Source organism: Bufo bufo, chromosome 4 (genome assembly GCF_905171765.1).
Source record: "Bufo bufo chromosome 4, aBufBuf1.1, whole genome shotgun sequence".
Classification (NCBI taxonomy): Eukaryota; Metazoa; Chordata; class Amphibia; order Anura; family Bufonidae; genus Bufo; species Bufo bufo.
The window spans coordinates 605,922,759-605,946,653 of NC_053392.1; the positions used below are offsets into that span (position 1 = coordinate 605,922,759).

A 23,895-nucleotide genomic window follows, 5' to 3' on the forward strand; every position below is an offset into this window, starting at 1 on the left:
TTAAAGGGGCGGGCTGCTGTGAAGGTCAATATTAGGGGATTGGCTGTTGTGGAGGTCCCATTTTAAGGAGACGGGGCACTGTGGGGGGGGGGGGGGTCAGTGTTAAGGGGCGAGGAGCTGTGTTCACTGTTAAGGGGGCAGGGTACTGTAAAGGTCACTGTTATGGGGGATACTGTCGATATATTTTAATGACACTCTCAAACATTAAATGAAATAGATGAAATATACCTGTGCAAAGCCGGGTCCTTCTGCTAATATATATATATTTGCCACATAACTTGTCCCCAAAAGGTCCATGAAAGACCTTGGGGGGGGCCACAGACTTTTTTTTTACTATTTCCACTGTAACTGGAGCATCCAAATGAGCCCCAGTTACACAGGAAACCAGCCTGCTTGATGGGGAAGGGAGGCTTTGTACAGGGCAGAGCCGATCAGGGTCCTCTCCCCCCAAGACACCCGGCGATCACGTGATCGCTGGGTTTAAACTGCAGAGCGCTCCTTGAGAAGGCAGAAGCGCTGATAAACTGCGCCTGCCTTCTCCTCGGCTCCCCCACTCTCACCTATAGCCAGGGACCCGTCCTGCTCCAGCACTCCTGCTACAGTGCAGGGGCAGGGGCCGTCATCCTTCCCTGTGCGGCGCTCCAGGAAGAAACACAGCTGATCGCATGATCAGCTGTGTTTCTATCCAGCAGGTCGGGGGCCGCAAACCTTGGCTCTGGGGGCCGCAGGTTGTGCACCCCTGATCTAAACTAATACAGACCCCGGACAAGACCCCCAACATTCAGACACCATACTAGATCCCCTAAACAAATAAAGACATCATACCAATAAAGAAACAGACCCCAGACCAGACTGCAAACTCTAACCAGACCCACTAAACAAATACAGACCCCCCTTAACAAATACAGATCCTGGAGCTCCAAAGACCAAAACCCCCTAAACTTATACAGATCCTAGACCAGATCCCCAAAAACAGCCCCATTATACAAATACAGATCACCAAAGGAGGCCCCAAAAACCAGACCCTTTGAATTAATACAGACCCTAAATACAGACACCTGAGAAAACACCTAAACATATAGCACCCCCAGACCCCTATATGAATACAGACCACAGACTAGATCCCTTAAACAAATATAGACATAAGACCCCAAAAGAAACAGACCCCAAACCACAAATACAGACCCCAGACTAGACCCCAAAGACCAGAATCCCCAGACTAGTTGCCTACAAATACAGATGCCAGACTGGACCCCCTAAAGAAATACGGACGGCAGACCTCTCCTGCAGCTCACAAGGCCCTGGAGCAGGTAAAGGGAATGGCGAGGACGACAAGCTGCACGGATGAGGGGAGACAAGCGTCTGCAGTCAGGACGAGGATCCTGGAAGACTTCACTGCTCTTCCGGGGAGTTCTCCCCTTTCTTGAGACTTTCCTGGGGGAGCCGGCCATTGTGCATTTATCTGCAAGACCTAAATGGCTCTTATCACTCAGTCTATAAAGGGTGAGCCGGGGCTGTGCATTTCTGTGGAGCCCGAGTGACCCTGAGACTAATTGATGCCTCAATAGTATCTGACGTTCTTCTTGGAATGAAGCGGACCCGCCTTGTGCACATCTGTACGCATCCGTCACAATGCCCTGCAGCTTTACATTACAAGGGTATGGTCTGATGGCGGAAAATCTGCGCCATAAACCCTTGGTGCTCATGCTGAGTCTCCAGGTTCATGAACTGAATTCCAGACCCACAGTAGAGACTGGCGCTTACAAAGACGGTCTAATTCAAGACCCCCATTCTGCAGCTTTCTCATGCGTTCCTCGTGTGATGTACCAATAGGAAGGAAGCCCAATAAGGCTGGAACTGGTGGATGAATAGAATCCCAAAACTGAAGTAAAGACTGACACGGAGCAGCTGCACAGCAAAAGCACGATAGTAACTATGGACAGCGTGATGGCGGCAGGGGAAAAGAAGGTCGACGTCCGCCCTATGCGTGGTGTAGCGGGCGACTATAGGGCAGCATACAGAGCAGGACTGGCAGCTAGGAGAGGTGATTGGCACTATCGGGAGTCCGCAGCCCGGCTAATCGCTCCGTGGCTCTGGGCCAAAGATTAAAAACTAAAGGCTCCAACCAGGCCAGCTAATTCACGTCAAAGCTTTAGAGAGCGCTGCGGCACGGCGGCGTATTACTGCCCCTTAAAGGAGCGACTCTCTTAAGCTCCTTAGGAATGTCGGGGGCCATCTGCTGATGCCATCTGTCCCAAGGATTTTTAAAGAAAAGGCTGCGGCGGAATCTCAAGTATTTTCAGCTGCTGCTCGCAGAGAAGTTACCTGGCGCCGTAAAGTAGCCGGAGCTGCGCTCTGCACCCCCTGCGCAAAGACAAAGACGGGGGCGTTTACTCCCAAGATCTGGAATCGTCACCTAGCGAAAAGTCTCACTGGGAAATCGGAGTGAAAACCCGGCCAGCCGCAAATGAAAACCCTAACGTAGTGGCCAACGATACCAGCCATATTTGTTCCTACCCAGCTTTCCAGGAAAGGGAAAAAAAAATTAAAAGGCCAACTCTTGTCATTGGGGTGTAAAGGGTTAATGGACGTAATAAGGGGGCAACCCCGGGGTCGCCGCAGGACAAAGCTGCTGCAAACGAGACACCAGCGGCTGTAATCCTATAACATAAAAAGCTCAGGGAGTAAAGATAGCAAACATGGAGTCTGAAAGCCCTGCGCTCACTGACAGCACCAAGTCACTGCTTGAATCGTTCCTGAAATATTCTGTGCTGCTGGTAACCCATCTTCTTCCACGATCTCTCACTTGTCTCTACTTCCCTCCTCCATCATTACACTGCCCCGTGTCAACCCTGTGAGCAATAAAACCGGTCACTGCTTCCCAGACGTTCCACACTGCTTTCCTGAAATACTCTGTGCTGCGGGGGTGACCAATAGCAATGGAAGTCGACTGGCGCTTGAGCCCTAACGCTGAACTGAAATGGACCATAAGAACCTTAGAGCCGTCTTATAGTATTGCTAGGATATGCCATCGCTTTCTTATGGATGGGGGTCCAACTTCTGGGAACCCCTCCCAAATCAGCCCCTGCGGCCACTCCATCCTCGGGATCGGTGGCCTACTTACCAATTAAAAATAAGGACATTTATGCCCCGCCCCTCAGACCACCAGGTAATGTCCCCCAAGCAACCTGGCGGCACGCCCACAAAATGCCCACTTTGGGACGGAGCTTATGAAGGTCCAAGTCCTGTCCTTTCTGCGGGATCTCTCCCAGCAAAATCAGGACTGTTTACAAGTATGCAGAGGAGGTCCCAGAGGGTGGACCCCCAGCATCATGGAGTGGGGGGCGTATCCTAGCAATATCCCACCATGCTTTTTGCTGACGGTGCGGTAAACTCCCATTATGCACTTCCAGGAATTACCACTCTTACCATCTCAAATATTGATCCATTCTACAACAAGTCAGCGGGGTCAATCTCGGCGGACCCTAATAGGTCTGTACGGGCCGAGGATCCAGATAATTATTGGGGATCAACATTTATGCAAACGCTCGTTAGTGAAATCTGGCGCCGTTAACTAAGTAATGACCTAAAGCTTGTGAATTCTTGTGTCACAGTATAACAATATATAATGTGTTTTTCGTGTGTGATTTTGGGGCTTTTTTTATTTATTATATTGGTGACATTTGTCCATTGGAAAAATCCTACAAAAGTCGCCGTACCCAGAGCGACTTTTTGTGCAAAAACGGCACAAAAAGCCACTATATCTGGAGAGGGCAGCGTTCTGGGGGGGAACAAAAAGCCACACATTTCAAAAACAGCACAAAAAGCCGCCACACCGAGAGCAGGCAGTTTTTTAGGGAGGACAAAAATGCCACAAACCTCAAAAATAGCACAAAAAGGCACCATACCAAGAGAATGTAGCCTTTAGGCTCATGCACATAACCGTATGTATTTTGCGGCCTGCAAAAAAAACGGATGACATCCAGGTGATGTCCGTGTTGCATCCGTTTTTTTTTTTTTTTTTTTTTGCGGATCCATCGTAAGGGTCCATTCACGCGTCTGCAATTTGGGTCCGCATCCGTTCCGCAATTTTGCGGAACAGGTGCAGACCCATTAATTTTCAATAGGCCCGGAATGTGCAGTCCGCATCCACATCTGCGAATCCGCAAAAAAATAGAACACCTCCTATTCTTGTCCGAAATTGCGGACAAGAAAAGGCATTTTCCATGAGAGTGCCGGCGATGTGCGGTCCGCAAGATGCGGAACTCACATTGCCGGTGTCAGTGTTTTGGGGATCCGCAATTTGCGGTACAGCAAAACGCATACAGACGTGTGAATGGAGCCTGTCCTTGTCCGTAAAACAGAAAATAATAGGACATTTTCTATTTATTTTTTTTTCGGAGCGGGCATATGGACAGAGAGTCATTTCCGTTTTATTTTTTTCAAGCCCCATTGAAATGAATGGTTCTGCATACAGACCTTTAAGAGAGAATAAAAATGCCACAAACTTCGAAAACAGAAGAAAAAGCCGATCTACCCAGAGAAAGGAGCGTTTTGGGAGACAAATAAAACGCCACAAACCTCTAATTCGGCACAAAAAGCCGCCATATCCAGAGCATGGAGCATTTAGGGGGAAAACAAAAATGCTGTGAACTTCAAAAAAAAGCACAAAAAAGCCATCATACAAAAAAAAAAAAAAACACCACGATCCTCAAAAAAATTGCACAAAAAGCCGCCATACCCAGAACACTAAGAGCCAGTTCACACAGAGTTTTCTGGTGCAGATTTAGGTGCGTTTCTGCTTCAAAATCGGCTCCAAAAAAAAACACCTCAAAACATCCTCCCTTTCATTTCAATAGGAAGCAGCACTTGTTTTTGAATCTCCGTGTTTTTTTTTTTGCACAGTTCCGTGCATTTTTTTTTTCGTGCAGGTCTGCGTCAAAAACCTTAAGCTCAAAAAGGAACCCATTGATTAAAAAAAAAAAAAGCTGCATCAAAAAAACTAAAATAGTGGATTCCACTTTTTTTCAACTTTTTTGCACAGAAAAAAAAAAAAGCATGCAGATTCCGCGCTCATTTTTTCAGTGTTTTTTTCTAAATCAGTCGTGTGAACTGGCCCTTAGCATTTTGGTTGAGAACAAAAACACGACAAACTTCGGAACACAGCACAGAAAGCTGCCATAATTAGAGCACGCCATGTCTGCAGGAACACGGATGCGCTTGTGATGCCATTTAGCCGAGTTCACACAATGGACGTCAACGGCTATACATGTGGCACCACTCCGAGCGGATAAAACTGCGGTAGAATGGCCTGCACCGGAATTAGACATGTGGAGAATATTTACCACAGAAAATCCCTATTTACGATTGTGCAAATCACAACCACTAGCGCAAGGGAAGAGAGCGGCAGTAGTTGCCCATAGCAACCAAGTTTCAGCACAGTTTCAAAGGACTGCTGTAAAATGAAAGCAGGAAAGTGATTTGATGAATTGCCCATGGCAACCAATCAGAGGTGAGCTTTCATTTCTCTGAGGCTCTATAGTCAAAATGAAAGCAGGAACCTGATTTGAGTAGATGCCCATGGCAACCAATCAGAGGTGAGCTTTCATTTCTCTGAGGCTTCATTATAGCAACCAATCAGGTTGCAGCTCAGAAACTGAAAGCCGAAACACGATTTGAGGAGCTCACCATAGCAACCAATCAGATTTCAGCTTATTTTTCAGAACCAATTCTACAAAAATAACAGCAACAATCTGACTGGAGGAGCCGTCTCTAGTAACCAATCACATTGTAGCTTTCATTTTACAAGGGGCTGAGACATGAAATCTGATTGGATACTATGGACAACCACTCAAATTCTCCTCTGCATTAGTTTCTATCGATCTCTCCCAATCCCGCGCTGCAAGGTGACTGGAAAGGAGACCAAATAATAAAACTACAGACGGATGGAAAAAATGAGGAGTCAAAAATGTTAATTAACACAGTTCAGTTAATAAAACAAAATCCTCGAGTCCAATAAAATGGCTGACATAATGCTCCCGAATTTAGCAGCTGTAAAACCGTAAACGGTCGGAAACATACGGTTAGCGCCAAGATGGCAGCAGCCAGGAGGGAATGAGGGGAAACTACAGATGATATAATGAAAACCGTCTCACATCGCTGAGGCCAATAGTCTCAAGACGTCTCAAAAAGGAGATAAAAATGTATTTATACAATACTAATGAATCTCACGATTTATATAACGTAACACACAACAAATCACAGTAATTTATCTACTATAAATAAAATCTTAATTTCTTCCTCAGGAAAAAAAATACCGTAATAAAGATTACTTCAAATAGTGTATAAAAACAAAACAATTTTGCTTACTTTCCTAGCGCTGTTTCATCTTAGCAGGCAGTATTATAGTAGTTATATTCTTATACATAGGAGGCAGTATTATAGTAGTTATATTCTTGTTTATAGGAGGCAGTATTATAATAGTTATATTCTTGTACATAGGAGGCAGTATTATAGTAGTTATATTCTTGTACATAGGAGGCAGTATTATAGTAGTTATATTCTTATACATAGGAGGCAGTATTATAGTAGTATTATTCTTATACATAGGAGCAGTATTATAGTAGTTATATTCTTGTACATAGGAGGCAGTATTATAGTAGTTATATTCTTGTACATAGGAGCAGTATTATAGTAGTTATATTCTTGTACATAGGAGCAGTATTATAGTAGTTATATTCTTGTACATAGGAGCAGTATTATAGTAGTTATATTCTTATACATAGGAGGCAGTATTATAGTAGTTATATTCTTGTTTATAGGAGGCAGTATTATAATAGTTATATTCTTGTACATAGGAGGCAGTATTATAGTAGTTATATTCTTGTACATAGGAGGCAGTATTATAGTAGTTATATTCTTATACATAGGAGGCAGTATTATAGTAGTTATATTCTTATACATAGGAGCAGTATTATAGTAGTTATATTCTTGTACATAGGAGGCAGTATTATAGTAGTTATATTCTTGTACATAGGAGCAGTATTATAGTAGTTATATTCTTGTACATAGGAGCAGTATTATAGTAGTTATATTCTTGTACATAGGAGCAGTATTATAGTAGTTATATTCTTGTACATAGGAGGCAGTATTATAGTAGTTATATTCTTGTACATAGGAGGCAGTATTATAGTAGTTATATTCTTGTACATAGGAGACAGTATTATAGTAGTTATATTCTTGTACATAGGAGGCAGTATTATAGTAGTTATATTCTTGTACATAGGAGCAGTATTATAGTAGTTATAGGAGCAGTTATATAGTAGTTATATTCTTGTACATAGGAGGCAGTATTATAGTAGTTATATTCTTGTACATAGGAAGCAGTATTATAGTAGTTATATTCTTGTACATAGGAAGCAGTATTATAGTAGTTATATTCTTATACATAGGAGCAGTATTATAGTAGTTATATTCTTATACATAGGAGCAGTATTATAGTAGTTATATTCTTATACATAGGAGCAGTATTATAGTAGTTATATTCTTATACATAGGAGCAGTATTATAGTAGTTATATTCTTATACATAGGAGCAGTATTATAGTAGTTATATTCTTATACATAGGAGCAGTATTATAGTAGTTATATTCTTGTACATAGCAGGCAGTATTCTAGTAGTTATATTCTTGTACATAGCAGGCAGTATTATAGTAGTTATATTCTTGTACATAGGAGCAGTATTATAGTAGTTATATTCTTGTACATAGGAGGCAGTATTATAGTAGTTATATTCTTGTACATAGGAGCAGTATTATAGTAGTTATAGGAGCAGTTATATAGTAGTTATATTCTTGTACATAGGAGGCAGTATTATAGTAGTTATATTCTTGTACATAGGAAGCAGTATTATAGTAGTTATATCCTTGTACATAGGAGCAGTATTATAGTAGTTATATTCTTGTACATAGGAGCAGTATTATAGTAGTTATATTCTTGTACATAGGAGGCAGTATTATAGTAGTTATATTCTTGTACATAGGAGTAGTATTATAGTAGTTATATTCTTGTACATAGGAGCAGTATTATAGTAGTTATATTCTTGTACATAGGAGGCAGTATTATAGTAGTTATATTCTTGTACATAGGAGCAGTATTATAGTAGTTATATTCTTGTACATAGGAGCAGTATTATAGTAGTTATATTCTTGTACATAGGAGCAGTATTATAGTAGTTATATTCTTGTACATAGGAGCAGTATTATAGTAGTTATATTCTTGTACATAGGAGCAGTATTATAGTAGTTATATTCTTGTACATAGGAGCAGTATTATAGTAGTTATATTCTTGTACACAGGAGCAGTATTATAGTAGTTATATTCTTATACATAGGAGCAGTATTATAGTAGTTATATTCTTGTACATAGGAGCGGTATTATAGTAGTTATATTCTTGTACATAGGAGGCAGTATTATAGTAGTTATATCCTTGTACATAGGAGCAGTATTATAGTAGTTATATTCTTGCACATAGGAGCTGTATTATAGTAGTTATATTCTTGTACATAGGAGGCAGTATTATAGTAGTTATATTCTTGTACATAGGAGCAGTATTATAGTAGTTATATTCTTGTACATAGGAGCAGAATTATAGTAGTTATATTCTTATACATAGGAGCAGTATTATAGTAGTTACATTGTTATACATAGGAGCAGTATTATAGTAGTTATATTCTTGTACATAGGAGGCAGTATTATAGTAGTTATATTCTTGTACATAGGAGGCAGTATTATAGTAGTTACATTCTTCTACATAGGAGCCGTATTATTGTAGTTACATTCTTGTACATAGGAGGCAGTATTATAGTAGTTACAGTATATTCTTGTATATAGGAGCAGTATTATAGTAGTTATATTCTTGTACATATGAGCATTATTATAGTAGTTATATTCTTGTACATAGGAGGCAGTATTATAGTAATTATATTCTTGTACATGGGGCAGTATTATAGTAATTATATTCTTGTACATAGGAGGCAGTATTATAGTAGTTATATCCTTGTACATGGGCAGTATTATAGTAGATATATTCTTGTACATAGGAGGCAGTATTATAGTAGATATATTCTTGTACATAGGAGGCAGTATTATAGTACTTATATTCTTGTATATAGGAGCAGTATTATAGTAGTTATATTCTTGTACATAGGAGCAGTATTATAGTAGCTATATTCTTGTACATAGAAGTATTATAGTAGTTATATTCTTGTACATAGGAGGCAGTATTATAGTAGTTTTATTCTTGTACAAAGAAGGCAGTATTATAGTAGTTATATTCTTGTACATAGGAGCAGTATTATAGTAGTTATATTCTTGTACATAGGAGAAGTATTATAGTAGTTATATTCTTGTACATAGGAGCAGTATTATAGTAGTTATATTTCTGTACATAGGAGCAGTATTATAGTAGTTATATTCTTGTACATAGGAGGCAGTATTATAGTAGTTATATTCTTGTACATATGAGCAGTATTATAGTAGTTATATCCTTGTACATAGGAGCAGTATTATAGTAGTTATATTCTTGTACATAGGAGGCAGTATTATAGTAGTTATATTCTTGTACATAGAAGTATTATAGTAGTTATATACTTGTACATAGGAGGCAGTATTATAGTAGTTATATTCTTGTACATAGGAGGCAGTATTATAGTAGTTATATTCTTGTACATAGGAGCAGTATTATAGTAGTTATATCCTTGTACATAGGAGCAGTATTATAGTAGTTATATTCTTGTACATAGAAGTATTATAGTAGTTATATTCTTGTACATAGGAGGCAGTATTATAGTAGTTATATTCTTGTACATAGAAGTATTATAGTAGTTATATACTTGTACATAGGAGGCAGTATTATAGTAGTTATATTCTTGTACATAGGAGCAATATTATAGTAGTTTTATTCTTGTACAAAGAAGGCAGCATTATAGTATATTTATGACCATAGGAGGGGAATTATTATAGCAGCTATATAATTTTTCTCTGAATGGTTAGATAACATGGGACATTGTTGTAACTATGCTCCACTTTCCTCCGTCCAAGAACAGGGGAGGAGGACCGCACACAGGGAAATGACCAGAGGCCTCCACGGTTATTGGTCAGGCCTTACTGTGTTCACTGTAAGGAAATTTTGTATTATTCAAATAAATATGAAGAGTTAACAAAAAAAAACACCACTAGAAAATCTGAGACAACAGACTGGTGCAGTATTGTGTCTGGACCTGAAGTGGACGTCCAGCAGACTGAGAAGGGAGAGGACCCCTTGAGTGGACCACAAGAGGCGAGCATCTTACACATGGGTCGTTACTCTGACACTGGGACAAGTAGGGAGAATGGACATGATGTGAAGAGCATTGGAGGTAGCTGCGGCCCTGTTCAGATGTTTACCAAGTGCTAACTCTACCGTAAAACGCAAAAATCTATGCAAACCTATCAGGAACGTATTTAAACTAAAGCAACGGCATTTGATGTCCCTGAATAACCGTAGATGTCACGATGATTGGCCGAACTTACATCCCAATGCTCTGTCACCTGCACTTCTGATGTCATGGTGGCACAATGGCTTATTTCGTCACCCAAAAACAATCTAAAATCTGCAAGCATCCCAAACATACAGTGCATAGCAAACTTAAAGAGAGACTCCACTGAGACCCCACATGTATCATGTTAAAATATGCCGTCAGTACCTTTCTTTGACAAATATATGTTATCTGCTAGATGTCATCCCAAATATGGTGGGAAGGGGCCTAGCAAATGGAGACGCATGAAGGTGATTCTTTAGGAAGCCTGAAGACTCTTTGAAGGAGCTCTCCGCAATATCAACTGATAAGAAGGATTACTGCATAATAAACTGATCACAAAGTGTCGATGTGCTGGCACCCACAGCGATCAGGTGCGATCTGTGGAAAACTTGTCAATAAGTGTTCAATTTCTCTGCAGCGCCACCACAGGGGAAACCGAGTATTACACAGTGTCTAGATAGCTAAATGGGTGGTCTGTGTAATACTCCTCCAGAGCAAGAGACGCTCTTTGTAACCGCTCTGCCCACTGGTGAAAAGATGAGCATCTTGAACAGAGGACCCTCCTCTGTTAAAGGGGTTTTCCAAGGTTCTTTAACAGATGATATATCCTCTGGATAGGTCATCAGTATCTGATCGGTGGGGGTCCGACACCTGGGATCCCCGCCGATCAGCTGTTTGAGAAGGCATCAGTGCTCGCAGTAGCGCGGCGGCATTCTGTTAGCTCACCAAGCACGGCGCCGTACGTTGTATAGCGGCTGTGCAATGGGGCTGAGCTGCGCCTAGGCCACGTGACCGATAAACGTGTCCGGCTTAGGAAAAGCTGAGAGAAGGCTGCAGCACTACAGCGAGTGCCAATGCCTTCTCAAACAGCTGATCAGCAGGGGTCCCGGGCGTAAGACCCCCATGATAAGATACTGACAAGAGGTCATCAGCAAAAAAAAAAAAAAAAACTCCTTTAACTCAGATTTACCAAATGAAAATGGGTTCTTAAAATATAATTTTGGAGAGTACTAGAATACCCCTTTAATTGTAGAGTGAGACCTGTAAGAACAGGATGAGCTCAAGGAGGACAACCAATCTAGGTGACATCTTTAGAAAGGTGGTCACTGAACGTCCTGCACAAGATATGGTAAGGGAGCTTAATTAAAGGGGTTGTCTGGTTTAAAAAAAAACATTATTTGAAATACCCTATTAGGGAAGTTGGAGATAACATACTGGGTTCTAGAGAGACACTGAGCACAGTGTTCATATGGACAACCTAGTGATTGAAGCTGGAGCTGTGTAATACCCCATGTCTCCTGCGGGGGCACTGTAGGGAAATTGAACACTCGCTTGCCAGGTTCTTCCACAGCTGATCACACGGAGTCCAAGGACCACTGTACACTGTGATCAGGGCACTGTGATCAGAGCCCCTTTAACCCTGGAAGATCTCTAAATGCTGCAGACCCCTTGCTCTTGTTCACGTTCACCCCTCACATCTTACATGCAGTTTCTTGTATTTTTCGCAGCTCAGAAGCAGAGAATCCATCTCCATACAACCCATGATTACAAATCCATATGGCACCTCAGTATTCGCCAAAGATCAATCTCTGCCATCCAGGGTAAAGCTGCTCGTGAAAAAAGCGCGAGTGGAACAACCACATAATTTCATACGCTCCGGCTCTGGTTGAGATCCGTCTGGGAAATGTGTTGAATTAAGGGGACACCAGGGGCCAAATCCATTAATGATCCGACAAGAGTCAAGTTGAGAATGTAGTTAACAAAGAGCGTTCACGAGCCAGGTTACCATGACAACCTAACAGCTATAACACTGTACCTGTGTGTCTATATCATATTCTAAATATAGTATTTGGTGACAACGTAAGTCATCCCTCTGTCAGAAAGTACTTAAAGGGAGTGTCCACTGTGGACAATTCCTTTTGGCTAGAATTGTCCCTAGATAATAAACTAATCTTAGGATATCCCGTTGCTAGAACCCTCAGTGTTCAGCTGTAAATTGTGCCCAGCATCAGGTGTTCAATTTCTCTGCAGCACTCCTTCAGGTAAGGTGAAGCATTACACCACCAGACATCCTTCAAAATTAATGTTTGTCTGCCTATAGCATGAATTTCCACCTGACTCGTCTCAGGCAGATCTTGTTTTAAAGCTTAGAATTTAGGCTTAAAAATAAATAAAAAAAAGACTAATATCACGGGGCTAGCCGCCATACAGACAGGGATGTCATGCTTTGAAACTGGATCAGGAGTGCGAGCTGCAGGTATATGCAACTCCCAATACACCCTAATGCAGGGCTCCTCAACTCCGGTCCTCAGGGCCCACTTGCCGGTCATGTTTTCAGGATTTCCTTAGTATTGAGCAGGTGATATAATTAGTCTCAATGCAACAGGACTTACCACAGGTATTCATTCTGTGGGATATTCTCAAATCATGACCGGTAGGTGGGCCCTGAGGACTGGAGTTGAGGAAACACTGCCCTGATGTATTTCGGCTGTATCACAACTAGAGTCTCTTATATTCTTAGCTTTAAAACATGACCTGGTTCATCTAGCTGCAATACAGCCTGAGATAGAGATACATCCTTGGCTGCTGAGTGCCACCCTGCGAGGGAGTAGGAGATACATCCTTGGTAGCAAAAGTCTTAAAGGGGACCAAAAAAACCCCCAATATTTTAGGTCTCCACTTTTTCTCCAGCAACTTTTTTTGTGTTTCGAGGAGCTGTTTTTCAAATACGCACGCATAGGCAGCCGCTTTCAAAAACTCTGCTTGGTTCCTTACCTGTGGACATAGTGAAGCTGGTGGACCGAGTCGATAGCCATGACCATTTCGGCCAAGTAGAATCGCGCCATTTCCTCTGGTAGCCGATCCTCAAACTTACTGAGCAGAGTGAGGAGGTCTCCTCCGACATAATAATCCATAACCAGGTACTGTGGGGGATGTAAGACAAAACAAAATCAGAAAAAAAAATTCTGTCAAATCCTCTGGACAAATCTACATAAAGCAGTTGTTTTATACTTTATGGAATGCGTCCCTATGTTTCACTCTAGTCACATCCAGAGCTGCATTCACAATTCTGCTGTTACTTGCTAGTTCCCAAGCTTCGGGATGTCACATCTCTTTGTATCCCCTGCTGGTTTAGTGTCACACGGGAAATATTTTTGGCTGCATGTACTGCGGCACGGCCTCCCAATGAAAACAAAGGGAGGTTTTCTGCACTGAACCTGCACAGAAACCCGTGCAAAAAAAAAAAAAACACCACGTGACCATACCTTATGGCTCCAGTCCCCACCAATCTCTCTTGGGGTCACAATGAGTATTTTAAGTGCTGAAAAAAAAAGAGATGCAGAATCTGCATCAGTTTTTTTCCTACAAGTTTTTTTTCCTGATGTGTTTTTTTGATGCAGTTTTGCCATGGATTTTCATTCCTGACAGTTTTCAATGGGAATTTTGGACGTGGATTCCGCATTAAGAATGGACAGGACGCTTCCTTTTTCCATGATGCGGTTTATAAAACCGCAAGCGGGAACAAAAAGCTATGATTGAATGAATATGCCGTTTCCTCATTGAAATCAATGGGGAAGATCTGCATGCGTTTTTGGCGTGGAATCCGCAGCAAAAATCCGCTATTTAAAGGCCTCAGGCAGCTTAGGCCTGAAGCCCATGAGGCAGTATACTGGCACAGGCAGTCGCAATGACATCATCACAACTCTCCTTTGCTGGGTCTTACCGCGAGGTGATGACATCATCGCGAGAACCTGCATCGGGACAAAGGCAACTCAGGTCGTAGAACATTAAGAGGTCTGTGGCCTGCGTCGCAGATAGAGGCGTGTAGCGGGAGTCAGGTGAGTAGTTTTTTGTTTTTTTCCTGGCACTACTGAGAACAGTACAGAGGGGTGGGCATTATAATGCTGGGGGCACTAAAGGAGGGGCATTATAATGCTGGGGGCACTACAGGAGGGGCATTATAATGCTGGGGGCACTACAGGAGGGGCATTATAATGCTGGAGGCCCTACAGGAGGGGCATTATAATACTGGGGGCACTACAGGAGGGGCATTATAATACTGGGGGCACTACAGGAGGGGCATTATATTACTGGGGGCACTACAGGAGGGGCATTATATTACTGGGGGCACTACAGGAGGGGCATTATAATACTGGGGGCACTACAGGAGGGGCATTATAATACTGGGGGCACTACAGGAGGGGCATTATAATACTGGGGGCACTACAGGAGGGGCATTATAATACTGGGGGCACTACAGGAGGGGCATTATAATACTGGGGGCACTACAGGAGGGGCATTATAATACTGGGGGCACTACAGGAGGGGCATTATAATACTGGGGGCACTACAGGAGGGGCATTATAATACTGGGGGCACTACAGGAGGGGCATTATAATACTGGGGGCACTACAGGAGGGGCATTATAATACTGGGGGCACTACAGGAGGGGCATTATAATACTGGGGGCACTACAGGAGGGGCATTATAATACTGGGGGCACTACAGGAGGGGCATTATAATACTGGGGGCACTACAGGAGGGGCATTATAATACTGGGGGCACTACAGGAGGGGCATTATAATACTGGGGGCACTACAGGAGGGGCATTATAATGCTGGGGGCACTACAGGAGGGGCATTATAATACTGGGGGCACTACAGGAGGGGCATTATAATACTGGGGGCACTACAGGAGGGGCATTATAATACTGGGGGCACTACAGGAGGGGCATTATAATACTGGGGGCACTACAGGAGGGGCATTATATTACTGGGGGCACTACAGGAGGGGCATTATATTACTGGAGGCACTACAGGAGGGGCATTATATTACTGGGGGCACTACAGGAGGGGCATTATAATACTGGGGGCACTACATGAGGGGCATTATAATACTGGGGGCACTACATGAGGGGCATTATAATACTGGGGGCACTACAGGAGGGGCATTATAATACTAGGGGCACTACAAGATGAGCATTATATTACTGGGGGCACTACATGAGGGGCATTATAATACTGGGGAAACTACAGGAGGGGCATTATAATACTGGGGGCACTACGGGATGAGCATTATATTACTGGGGGCACTACAGGAGGGGCATTATAATACTGGGGGAACTACAGGAGGGGCATTATAGTACTGGGGGAACTACAGGAGGGGCATTATAATACTGGGGGCACTACAGGAGGGGCATTATAATACTGGAGGCACTACAGGAGGGGCATTATAATACTGGGGGAACTACAGGAGGGGCATTATAATACTGGGGGAACTACAGGAGGGGCATTATAATACTGGGGGAACTACAGGAGGGGCATTATAGTACTGGGGGAATATTTTATGTGCTGAAAAAAACAGATGCAGAATCCGCCTCAGTGTTTTTCCTACCAGTGTTTATTTTAGTTTTTTGTTTTTTTCCGGATGTGTTTTTTTTTATGCAGTTTTGCCATGGATTTTCATTCCTGCCCGTTTTCAATGGGAATTTTGGATGTGGATTCCTTATTAAGAATGGACAGGACGTTTTTTTTCCATGATACGGTTTATAAATCCGCAAGTGGGCATTATAATACTGGGGGCACTACAGGAGGGGCATTATAATACTGGGGGCACCACAGGAGGGGCATTATAATACTGGGGCATTACAGGAGGGACATTATAATACTGGGGGACACTACAGGAGGGACATTATAATACTGGGGGACACTACAGGAGGGGGATTATAATACTGGGGGCACCACAGGAGGGGCATTATAGGAGGGGCATTATAATACTGGGGGACACTACAGGAGGGGGATTATAAATACTTGGGGACACAATTTAAATTTTCACCTCCGGCAGCAGAAAAGCTAGAATCGGCAGTGGCCACAACTTCCAACTCTATGTGGACAAGCAGGGAACCTGTGCTGGGAATAGTTATTTCTGTCTGTCTGTCCTGATTATGGCCCCCAGACATAACTTTGCTTGGGGCCCCAGAAATTCTAAGGCCAGTCCCTGCTGTTTATCACCCAGCTTTCCCAGGAACACACATTTTCCCCACTGCCCATAGAGTTTAGAAAAGTATGCTGCAATTTAAAGTAGTCTATGAGATGCAAATCAAAGTGATGGTTCCTGGTTATAAATGAAAAGAGAGTGCAGTATTACGCTCCGGTGCACAACTCGGCGGCGGATTATTTCTGGGCGGAGCGACATGTCACTTATTGACGGGTTTCCGAGCAGAACCTGCAGAATCTTTACCACTAGCGGGCTTAGAGCTGCTGGAAAGAGCTAATCCACGTGCTGCAAATACACCGCAGAAATCCGAGGGTCGGCCTGTTACCGATTCCGTGTTGTGTGAACATTCCCCCTAAAGGAATTTTCCAATTAACATTAAAGGGGTTGTCCGGCTTTAGAAAAACATGGCTGCCGTCTCCCGCAAACAGCACCACACCTGTTCACAGGTTGTGTGGGGTATTGCAGCTTAGCCTAATCCACTTCAGTGGAGCTGAGCTGCAATACCAGACACAACCAAAAGGACAGGTGTGGCGCTTTTGTTGGAAAAAGGCAACCACAGTTTTCTAATCTTGGACAACCCCTTTAATAAAGCCTAAAGGGGCATTTCCACCTCATATACATATCGCTAGGATATGCCATCAGTATCAGATAGGTGTGGGTCCCACCTCTGGGACCGCTCCTAAGTCCATAATGAGGCCCCCGAAGAGAAGGAGAGTGCACCACACATGTGCGGCGTGCTCTCCATTCACTGCTATTGGAGTTCCGAAAATAACAGAGCGAGAACGTTCAGCTGTTTTTGGAAGTCCCATAGCGGTGAATGGAGGGCGCACCACCTCTCCAATCACCGCAGTAGGACTGCCATCCCTCGACTACTTTCAGAACTCCCATAGCGGTGAATGGAGGGCGCACCACCTCTCCAATCGCTGCAGTAGGACTGCCATCCCTCGGCTACTTTCAGAACTCCCATAGCGGTGAATGGAGGGCGCACCACCTCTCCAATCACCGCAGTAGGACTGCCATCACTCGACTACTTTCAGAACTCCCATAGCTATGAATGGAGGGCGCACCACCTCTCCAATCACCGCAGTAGGACTGCCATCCCTCAACTACTTTCATAACTCCCATAGTAGTGAATGGAGGGCGCACCACCTCTCCAATCACCACAGTAGGACTGCTATCACTCGAATACTTTCAGAACTCCCATAGCGGTGAATGGAGGGCGCACCACCTCTCCAATGACTGCAGTAGGACTGCCATCCCTCGACTACTTTCAGAACTCCCATAGCGGTGAATGGAGGGCGCACCACCTCTCCAATCGCTGCAGTAGGACTGCCATCCCTCGGCTACTTTCAGAACTCCCATAGCGGTGAATGGAGGGCGCACCACCTCTCCAATCACCGCAGTAAAACTGCCATCACTCGGCTACTTTCAGAACTCCCATAGCGGTGAATGGAGGGCGCACCACCTCTCCAATCACCGCAGTAGGACTGCCATCACTCGGCTACTTTCAAAACTCCCATAGCAATGAATAGAGGGCGCACCACCTCCCCAATCACCGCAGTAGGACTGCCATCCCTCGACTACTTTCATAACTCCCATAGCAATGAATGGAGGGCACACCACCTCTCCAATCACCGCAGTAGGACTGCCATCCCTCAACTACTTTCATAACTCCCATAGTAGTGAATGGAGGGCGCACCACCTCTCCAATCACCGCAGTAGGACTGCCATCCCTCAACTACTTTCATAACTCCCATAGCAATGAATGGAGGGCGCACCACCTCTCCAATCACCGCAGTAGGACTGCCATCACTCGACTACTTTCAGAACTCCCATAGCAATGAATGGAGGGCGCACCACCTCTCCAATCACCACAGTAGGACTGCCATCACTCGGCTACTTTCAGAACTCCCATAGCAATGAATGGAGGGCGCACCACCTCTCCAATCACTGCAGTAGGACTGCCATCACTCGACTACTTTCAGAACTCCCATAGCAATGAATGGAGGGCGCACCACCTCTCCAATCACCGCAGTAGGACTGCCATCACTCGGCTACTTTCAGAACTCCCATAGCAATGAATGGAGGGCGCACCACCTCTCCAATCACTGCAGTAGGACTGCCATCACTCGGCTACTTTCAGAACTCCCATAGCAATGAATGGAGGGCGCACCACCTCCCCAATCACCGCAGTAGGACTGCCATCACTCGGCTACTTTCAGAACTCCCATAGCGGTGAATGGAGGGCGCACCACCTCTCCAATCACCGCAGTAGGACTGCCATCACTCGGCTACTTTCAGAACTCCCATAGCAATGAATGGAGGGCGCACCACCTCTCCAATCACCGCAGTAGGACTGCCATCACTCGACTACTTTCAGAACTCCCATAGCAATGAATGGAGGGCGCACCACCTCTCCAATCACCACAGTAGGACTGCCATCACTCGGCTACTTTCAGAACTCCCATAGCAATGAATGGAGGGCGCACCACCTCTCCAATCACTGCAGTAGGACTGCCATCACTCGGCTACTTTCAGAACTCCCATAGCAATGAATGGAGGGCGCACCACCTCTCCAATCACCACAGTAGGACTGCCATCACTCGGCTACTTTCAGAACTCCCATAGCAATGAATGGAGGGCGCACCACCTCTCCAATCACCGCAGTAGGACTGCCATCACTCGGCTACTTTCAGAACTCCCATAGCAATGAATGGAGGGCGCACCACCTCCCAATCACCGCAGTAGGACTGCCATCACTCGGCTACTTTCAGAACTCCCATAGCAATGAATGGAGGGCGCACCACCTCCCCAATCACCGCAGTAGGACTGCCATCACTCGGCTACTTTCAGAACTCCCATAGCAATGAATGGAGGGCGCACCACCTCTCCAATCACCACAGTAGGACTGCCATCACTCGGCTACTTTCAGAACTCCCATAGCAATGAATGGAGGGCGCACCACCTCCCCAATCACCGCAGTAGGACTGCCATCACTCGGCTACTTTCAGAACTCCCATAGCAATGAATGGAGGGCGCACCACCTCTCCAATCACCGCAGTAGGACTGCCATCACTCGGCTACTTTCAGAACTCCCATAGCAATGAATGGAGGGCGCACCACCTCTCCAATCACCGCAGTAGGACTGCCATCACTCGGCTACTTTCAGAACTCCCATAGCAATGAATGGAGGGCGCACCACCTCTCCAATCACCGCAGTAGGACTGCCATCACTCGGCTACTTTCAGAACTCCCATAGCAATGAATGGAGGGCGCACCACCTCTCCAATCACCGCAGTAGGACTGCCATCACTCGACTACTTTCAGAACTCCCATAGCAATGAATGGAGGGCGCACCACCTCTCCAATCACCGCAGTAGGACTGCCATCACTCGAATACTTTCAGAACTCCCATAGCGGTGAATGGAGGGCGCACCACCTCTCCAATCACCGCAGTAGGACTGCCATCACTCGAATACTTTCAGAACTCCCATAGCGGTGAATGGAGGGCGCACCACCTCTCCAATCACCACAGTAGGACTGCCATCCCTCGACTACTTTCAGAACTCCCATAGCAGTGAATGGAGGGTGCACCACCTCTCCAATCACTGCAGTAGGACTGCCATCACTCGCAAATGTGCGGCTTTCTGTTCACTTTGGGGGGTCCCGTTCTGGAGATAAGAGCACCTGTCTGACATTGATGGCATATCCTACTGACATGTGTCTGAGATAGGCCAACTCCTTTAATCAGTGCACCACGAAAAGTTCTGCAAATTGCAATTATACTTTCTCTCCATTTGCAAGATCTTTGCTTGCTGTCAGCGAGTGGAAAACATTCCTGTTCATATTTCGAAGATGAAAGCCTGTATAGATCTAACATTTCTCACAGCTGAGGGTTTGTTACAATTGTGTCCAGTTTAAGCAATTCCCTGTGAGATAAAGCTCTGTTCAAATCAGCATTCATCAATTCTGTTGCTCTGCTCGGTTTCAGGAGTCACAGCGCCGGATCTGTTAAATGATGGACACCGACGGCACCTATCGGACCCCAATCATTTTCCAAGGGGTTCGTCCTGTTTTCACCATTTACTGGCACTTTCTACACGGATCTGAAGAGAGCCTAAACCGACGGGACTCCAGACTGATACACTGTAACAAACTATCAGGAGGGAGATTTAGCTTCAGAGGATAGTCTACACTAGATACAAATGTAACAAAGCCTCAGCTTTGAAAAGTAGGTATGTAAATCGGAACACCACCATTCACTAGCTGGAAGCAGAGATCTTAAAAATATATTAGAAAGCTGAAGAATTTTACAATGAATAAAACTTCCTTTGCATAAACCTGAAAAAAATATATAACACAGGTCAAAAAGCCTGTACAACTTCTCACGGCTGGGGGTTTGTTACAGTTGTGCCCACCGTAGACAACCCTCTGGTCTTCAGACAGACACACTTTACCTGCACTGATACATTGCATCAGTCTGGAGACCTGACTGTTCAGCTCCACTGTAACAAACCCTCAGCTGTGAGAAGTGATAGGCCTACACAGGATTTCCGCATAGTTTTCCAGTTTTGTGTAAATAACGTTAAGTCATTTCATATAGAAAAATTATTCAACTTTCGAATATATTTTAAAGTTCTTTGCTTCCTGTCAGTGAACGGCAATATTCTTATTTACATGTCTTTTACAGCTGAGAGTTTGTTACACTTGTATCTAGTCTAGACTGCATACAATTGTAATAAACCATCGGGTATATATGTGGATAGGAATACTGCCATCCACAGACAGGAAGCAGAGATGCTGAAAACTATGTAAGAAAGTGGGAAGATCTACAACGATTAAAGGGGTTGTCCTTGCGTTTAATACATATTACAGTATGGCTGCAAAGGACTTGACCCAGGAGGCTTATGCTCCATTCACATCCAGAGCTGCATTTCGATTCCTGTTAATTCTCAGGCTGCACAGAGTTTGTGCAATGCTGTGGTGCATTGGGGGACACGTATTCACACCAGGCAGTGTATTGTAGTCTAAAGGGGGAAAACGGCATCTCCCACAATGCAGTGCATCACCTGCCATCGCTGATACGCCCTGCAGAGGGTACAACCAGATGGCTATGGGGACTATGCCCCTTTTCTCTGGCTTTGCAGACTTCGGGTGACGATGACACAAAGTGACAGCTCCGACAAGTACTCACCAAGTAGTTGTCGTCCTGGAAGGCATAGTGCAGGGTAGTGATCCACTGGCTGTCGCCATACACCAGCACATCCCTCTCTTCCCGGAAACACGCCGTCTGAGGGGCAGAAAGAGGCAGCGTTAAGGAGGCGTCCACAAAGAGGGAGCCCGTCACAAAAAAATTGCAATAATTCTCACCCAGAAAGTTTTTGTCCATCTCTCATCATCATTTCTGGGTTACAAACAGAACTAATAAATTATAATCCAGATCTGCATTCATCAATCTAAAGCTTCAGAGCTGAAATCTCCCAGCATTTCCTGCTTGCACGCAGACTGGTGTTTTGCATTCTGGGCATAGTACAGGTGTCTTTACACCTGGCGCCGTACAGTCATTTGGTGAAGGAAACTAATCCCCGTGCATTTTAAGAGCTCAACGAAGCAATACTGAGCGGCCGTGTGTCAACAGTGTTTCACGGACACTGCCAGGCAGAATACTGGTCTCCAGAGCATCTTCTCTGGAAGAACCATGGACTCATAGACTGTCATAGGCTTGAGGGGTCCACAGACAAAATAGGACATGATTCCGTGACAGCACCACGGAAAACCACTGATGTGTGAAAGAGGCTTCTGAGATTCTGATCAGGTTCTTTCGGATACATATTGGTGTCTTGAAGACCTTGTGTAGATCCAACCCGGCATCAACATAAATACAGTGCATTTGGAAAGTTTTCAGACTCTCTTACTTTTCCCACATTTTGTTATGTTGCTCCCTATAAAAATCTGCACTCAGTACCCCAGAATGAGAACAGAATGTTTGAAATCTTTTCTAATTTACTGAAAAGAAAATCTAAAATCTTGCATTGACATAAGTTGTCAGGAAGATACGGCCTCAGCCCCTTTACTCAGGAGATACGGCCTCAGCCCCTTTACTCAGGAGATACGGCCTCAGCCCCTTTACTCAGGAGATACGGCCTCAGCCCCTTTACTCAGGAGATACGGCCTCAGCCCCTTTACTCAGGAGATACGGCCTCAGCCCCTTTACTCAGGAGATACGGCCTCAGCCCCTTTACTCAGGAGATACGGCCTCAGCCCCTTTACTCACGAGATACGGCCTCAGCCCCTTTACTCACGAGATACGGCCTCAGCCCCTTTACTCACGAGATACGGCCTCAGCCCCTTTACTCACGAGATACGGCCTCAGCCCCTTTACTCAGGAGATACGGCCTCAGCCCCTTTACTCAGGAGATACGGCCTCAGCCCCTTTACTCAGGAGATACGTCCTCAGCCCCTTTACTCAGGAGATACGTCCTCAGCCCCTTTACTCAGGAGATACGTCCTCAGCCCCTTTACTCAGGAGATACGTCCTCAGCCCCTTTGGCAGTGATTCCAGCCTCCAGTCTTCTTGAGAATGATGCCACAAGGTTTGCACGCCTGGATTTTGGGATTTTCTGCCATTCTTCTCTGCAGCTCCTCTCCAACTCTGTCAGGTTGGATGGGGCCGTCGGCGGACAGCCATTTTCAGGTCTCTCCAGAGACGTTCCATTGGGTTCAAGGCTCTGGTTGGACCCCTCAAGGACATTCAGAGAGTTGTCCCTAAGGCTCTCCTGTGTTGTCCCGGCTGTGTGCTTAGGGACAACTCTGTGAATGTCCTGTGTTGTCTTGCTGGAAGGTAAATCTTCAGACCAGTCTGAGGTCCAGAGCTCTGGATCAGGTTCTCATTAAGAATATCTCTGTGCTTTGCTCCATTCAGCTTTCCCTCCACCCCGACCAGTCTCCCTGTCCTCCCAGCATGATGCTGCCACCACCATGCTTCACTGTAGGGATGGTATTGGGCAGGTGATGAGCAGGGCCTGGTTTCCTCCTGACATGACACTTAGAATTGAGGCTAAAAAGTTCAGTCTTTGTTTCATCAGTCCAGAGAATCTGGTTCCTCACGGTCCTATAGGTGATTTTTTTTTTTACAAACTCCAGGCGGCAAACTCCAGGATCTTTGGAGCTCAGCCAGAGTGACCATTGGGTTCTTGGTCACCTCTCCTACCAAGGCCCTTGTCCCCCGATTACCTAGTTTGGTGGGTCGGCAGCTCTAAGAAGAGTCTTGGGTGTTACAAACGTCTTCCATTTAAGAATTATGGAGGCCTCTGTGCTCT

At 44.7% G+C, this 23,895-nt stretch overlaps 1 protein-coding gene across 3 annotated transcripts in view; it reads right to left on the minus strand.

The window, feature by feature from the left end:
- CDC42BPA (CDC42 binding protein kinase alpha) overlaps positions 1 to 23,895 on the minus strand; it is a 160,147-nt gene that overhangs the window by 74,293 nt on the left and 61,959 nt on the right. For all 3 annotated transcript variants that reach the window (XM_040430597.1, XM_040430595.1, XM_040430596.1), the window contains exons 4-5: positions 21,771 to 21,866; positions 13,355 to 13,503 (exon numbers count right to left, since the gene is read on the minus strand). In XM_040430597.1, the coding sequence (XP_040286531.1) occupies positions 13,355 to 13,503; positions 21,771 to 21,866 (245 nt within the window). The remainder of the gene's footprint in view (positions 1 to 13,354; positions 13,504 to 21,770; positions 21,867 to 23,895) is intronic.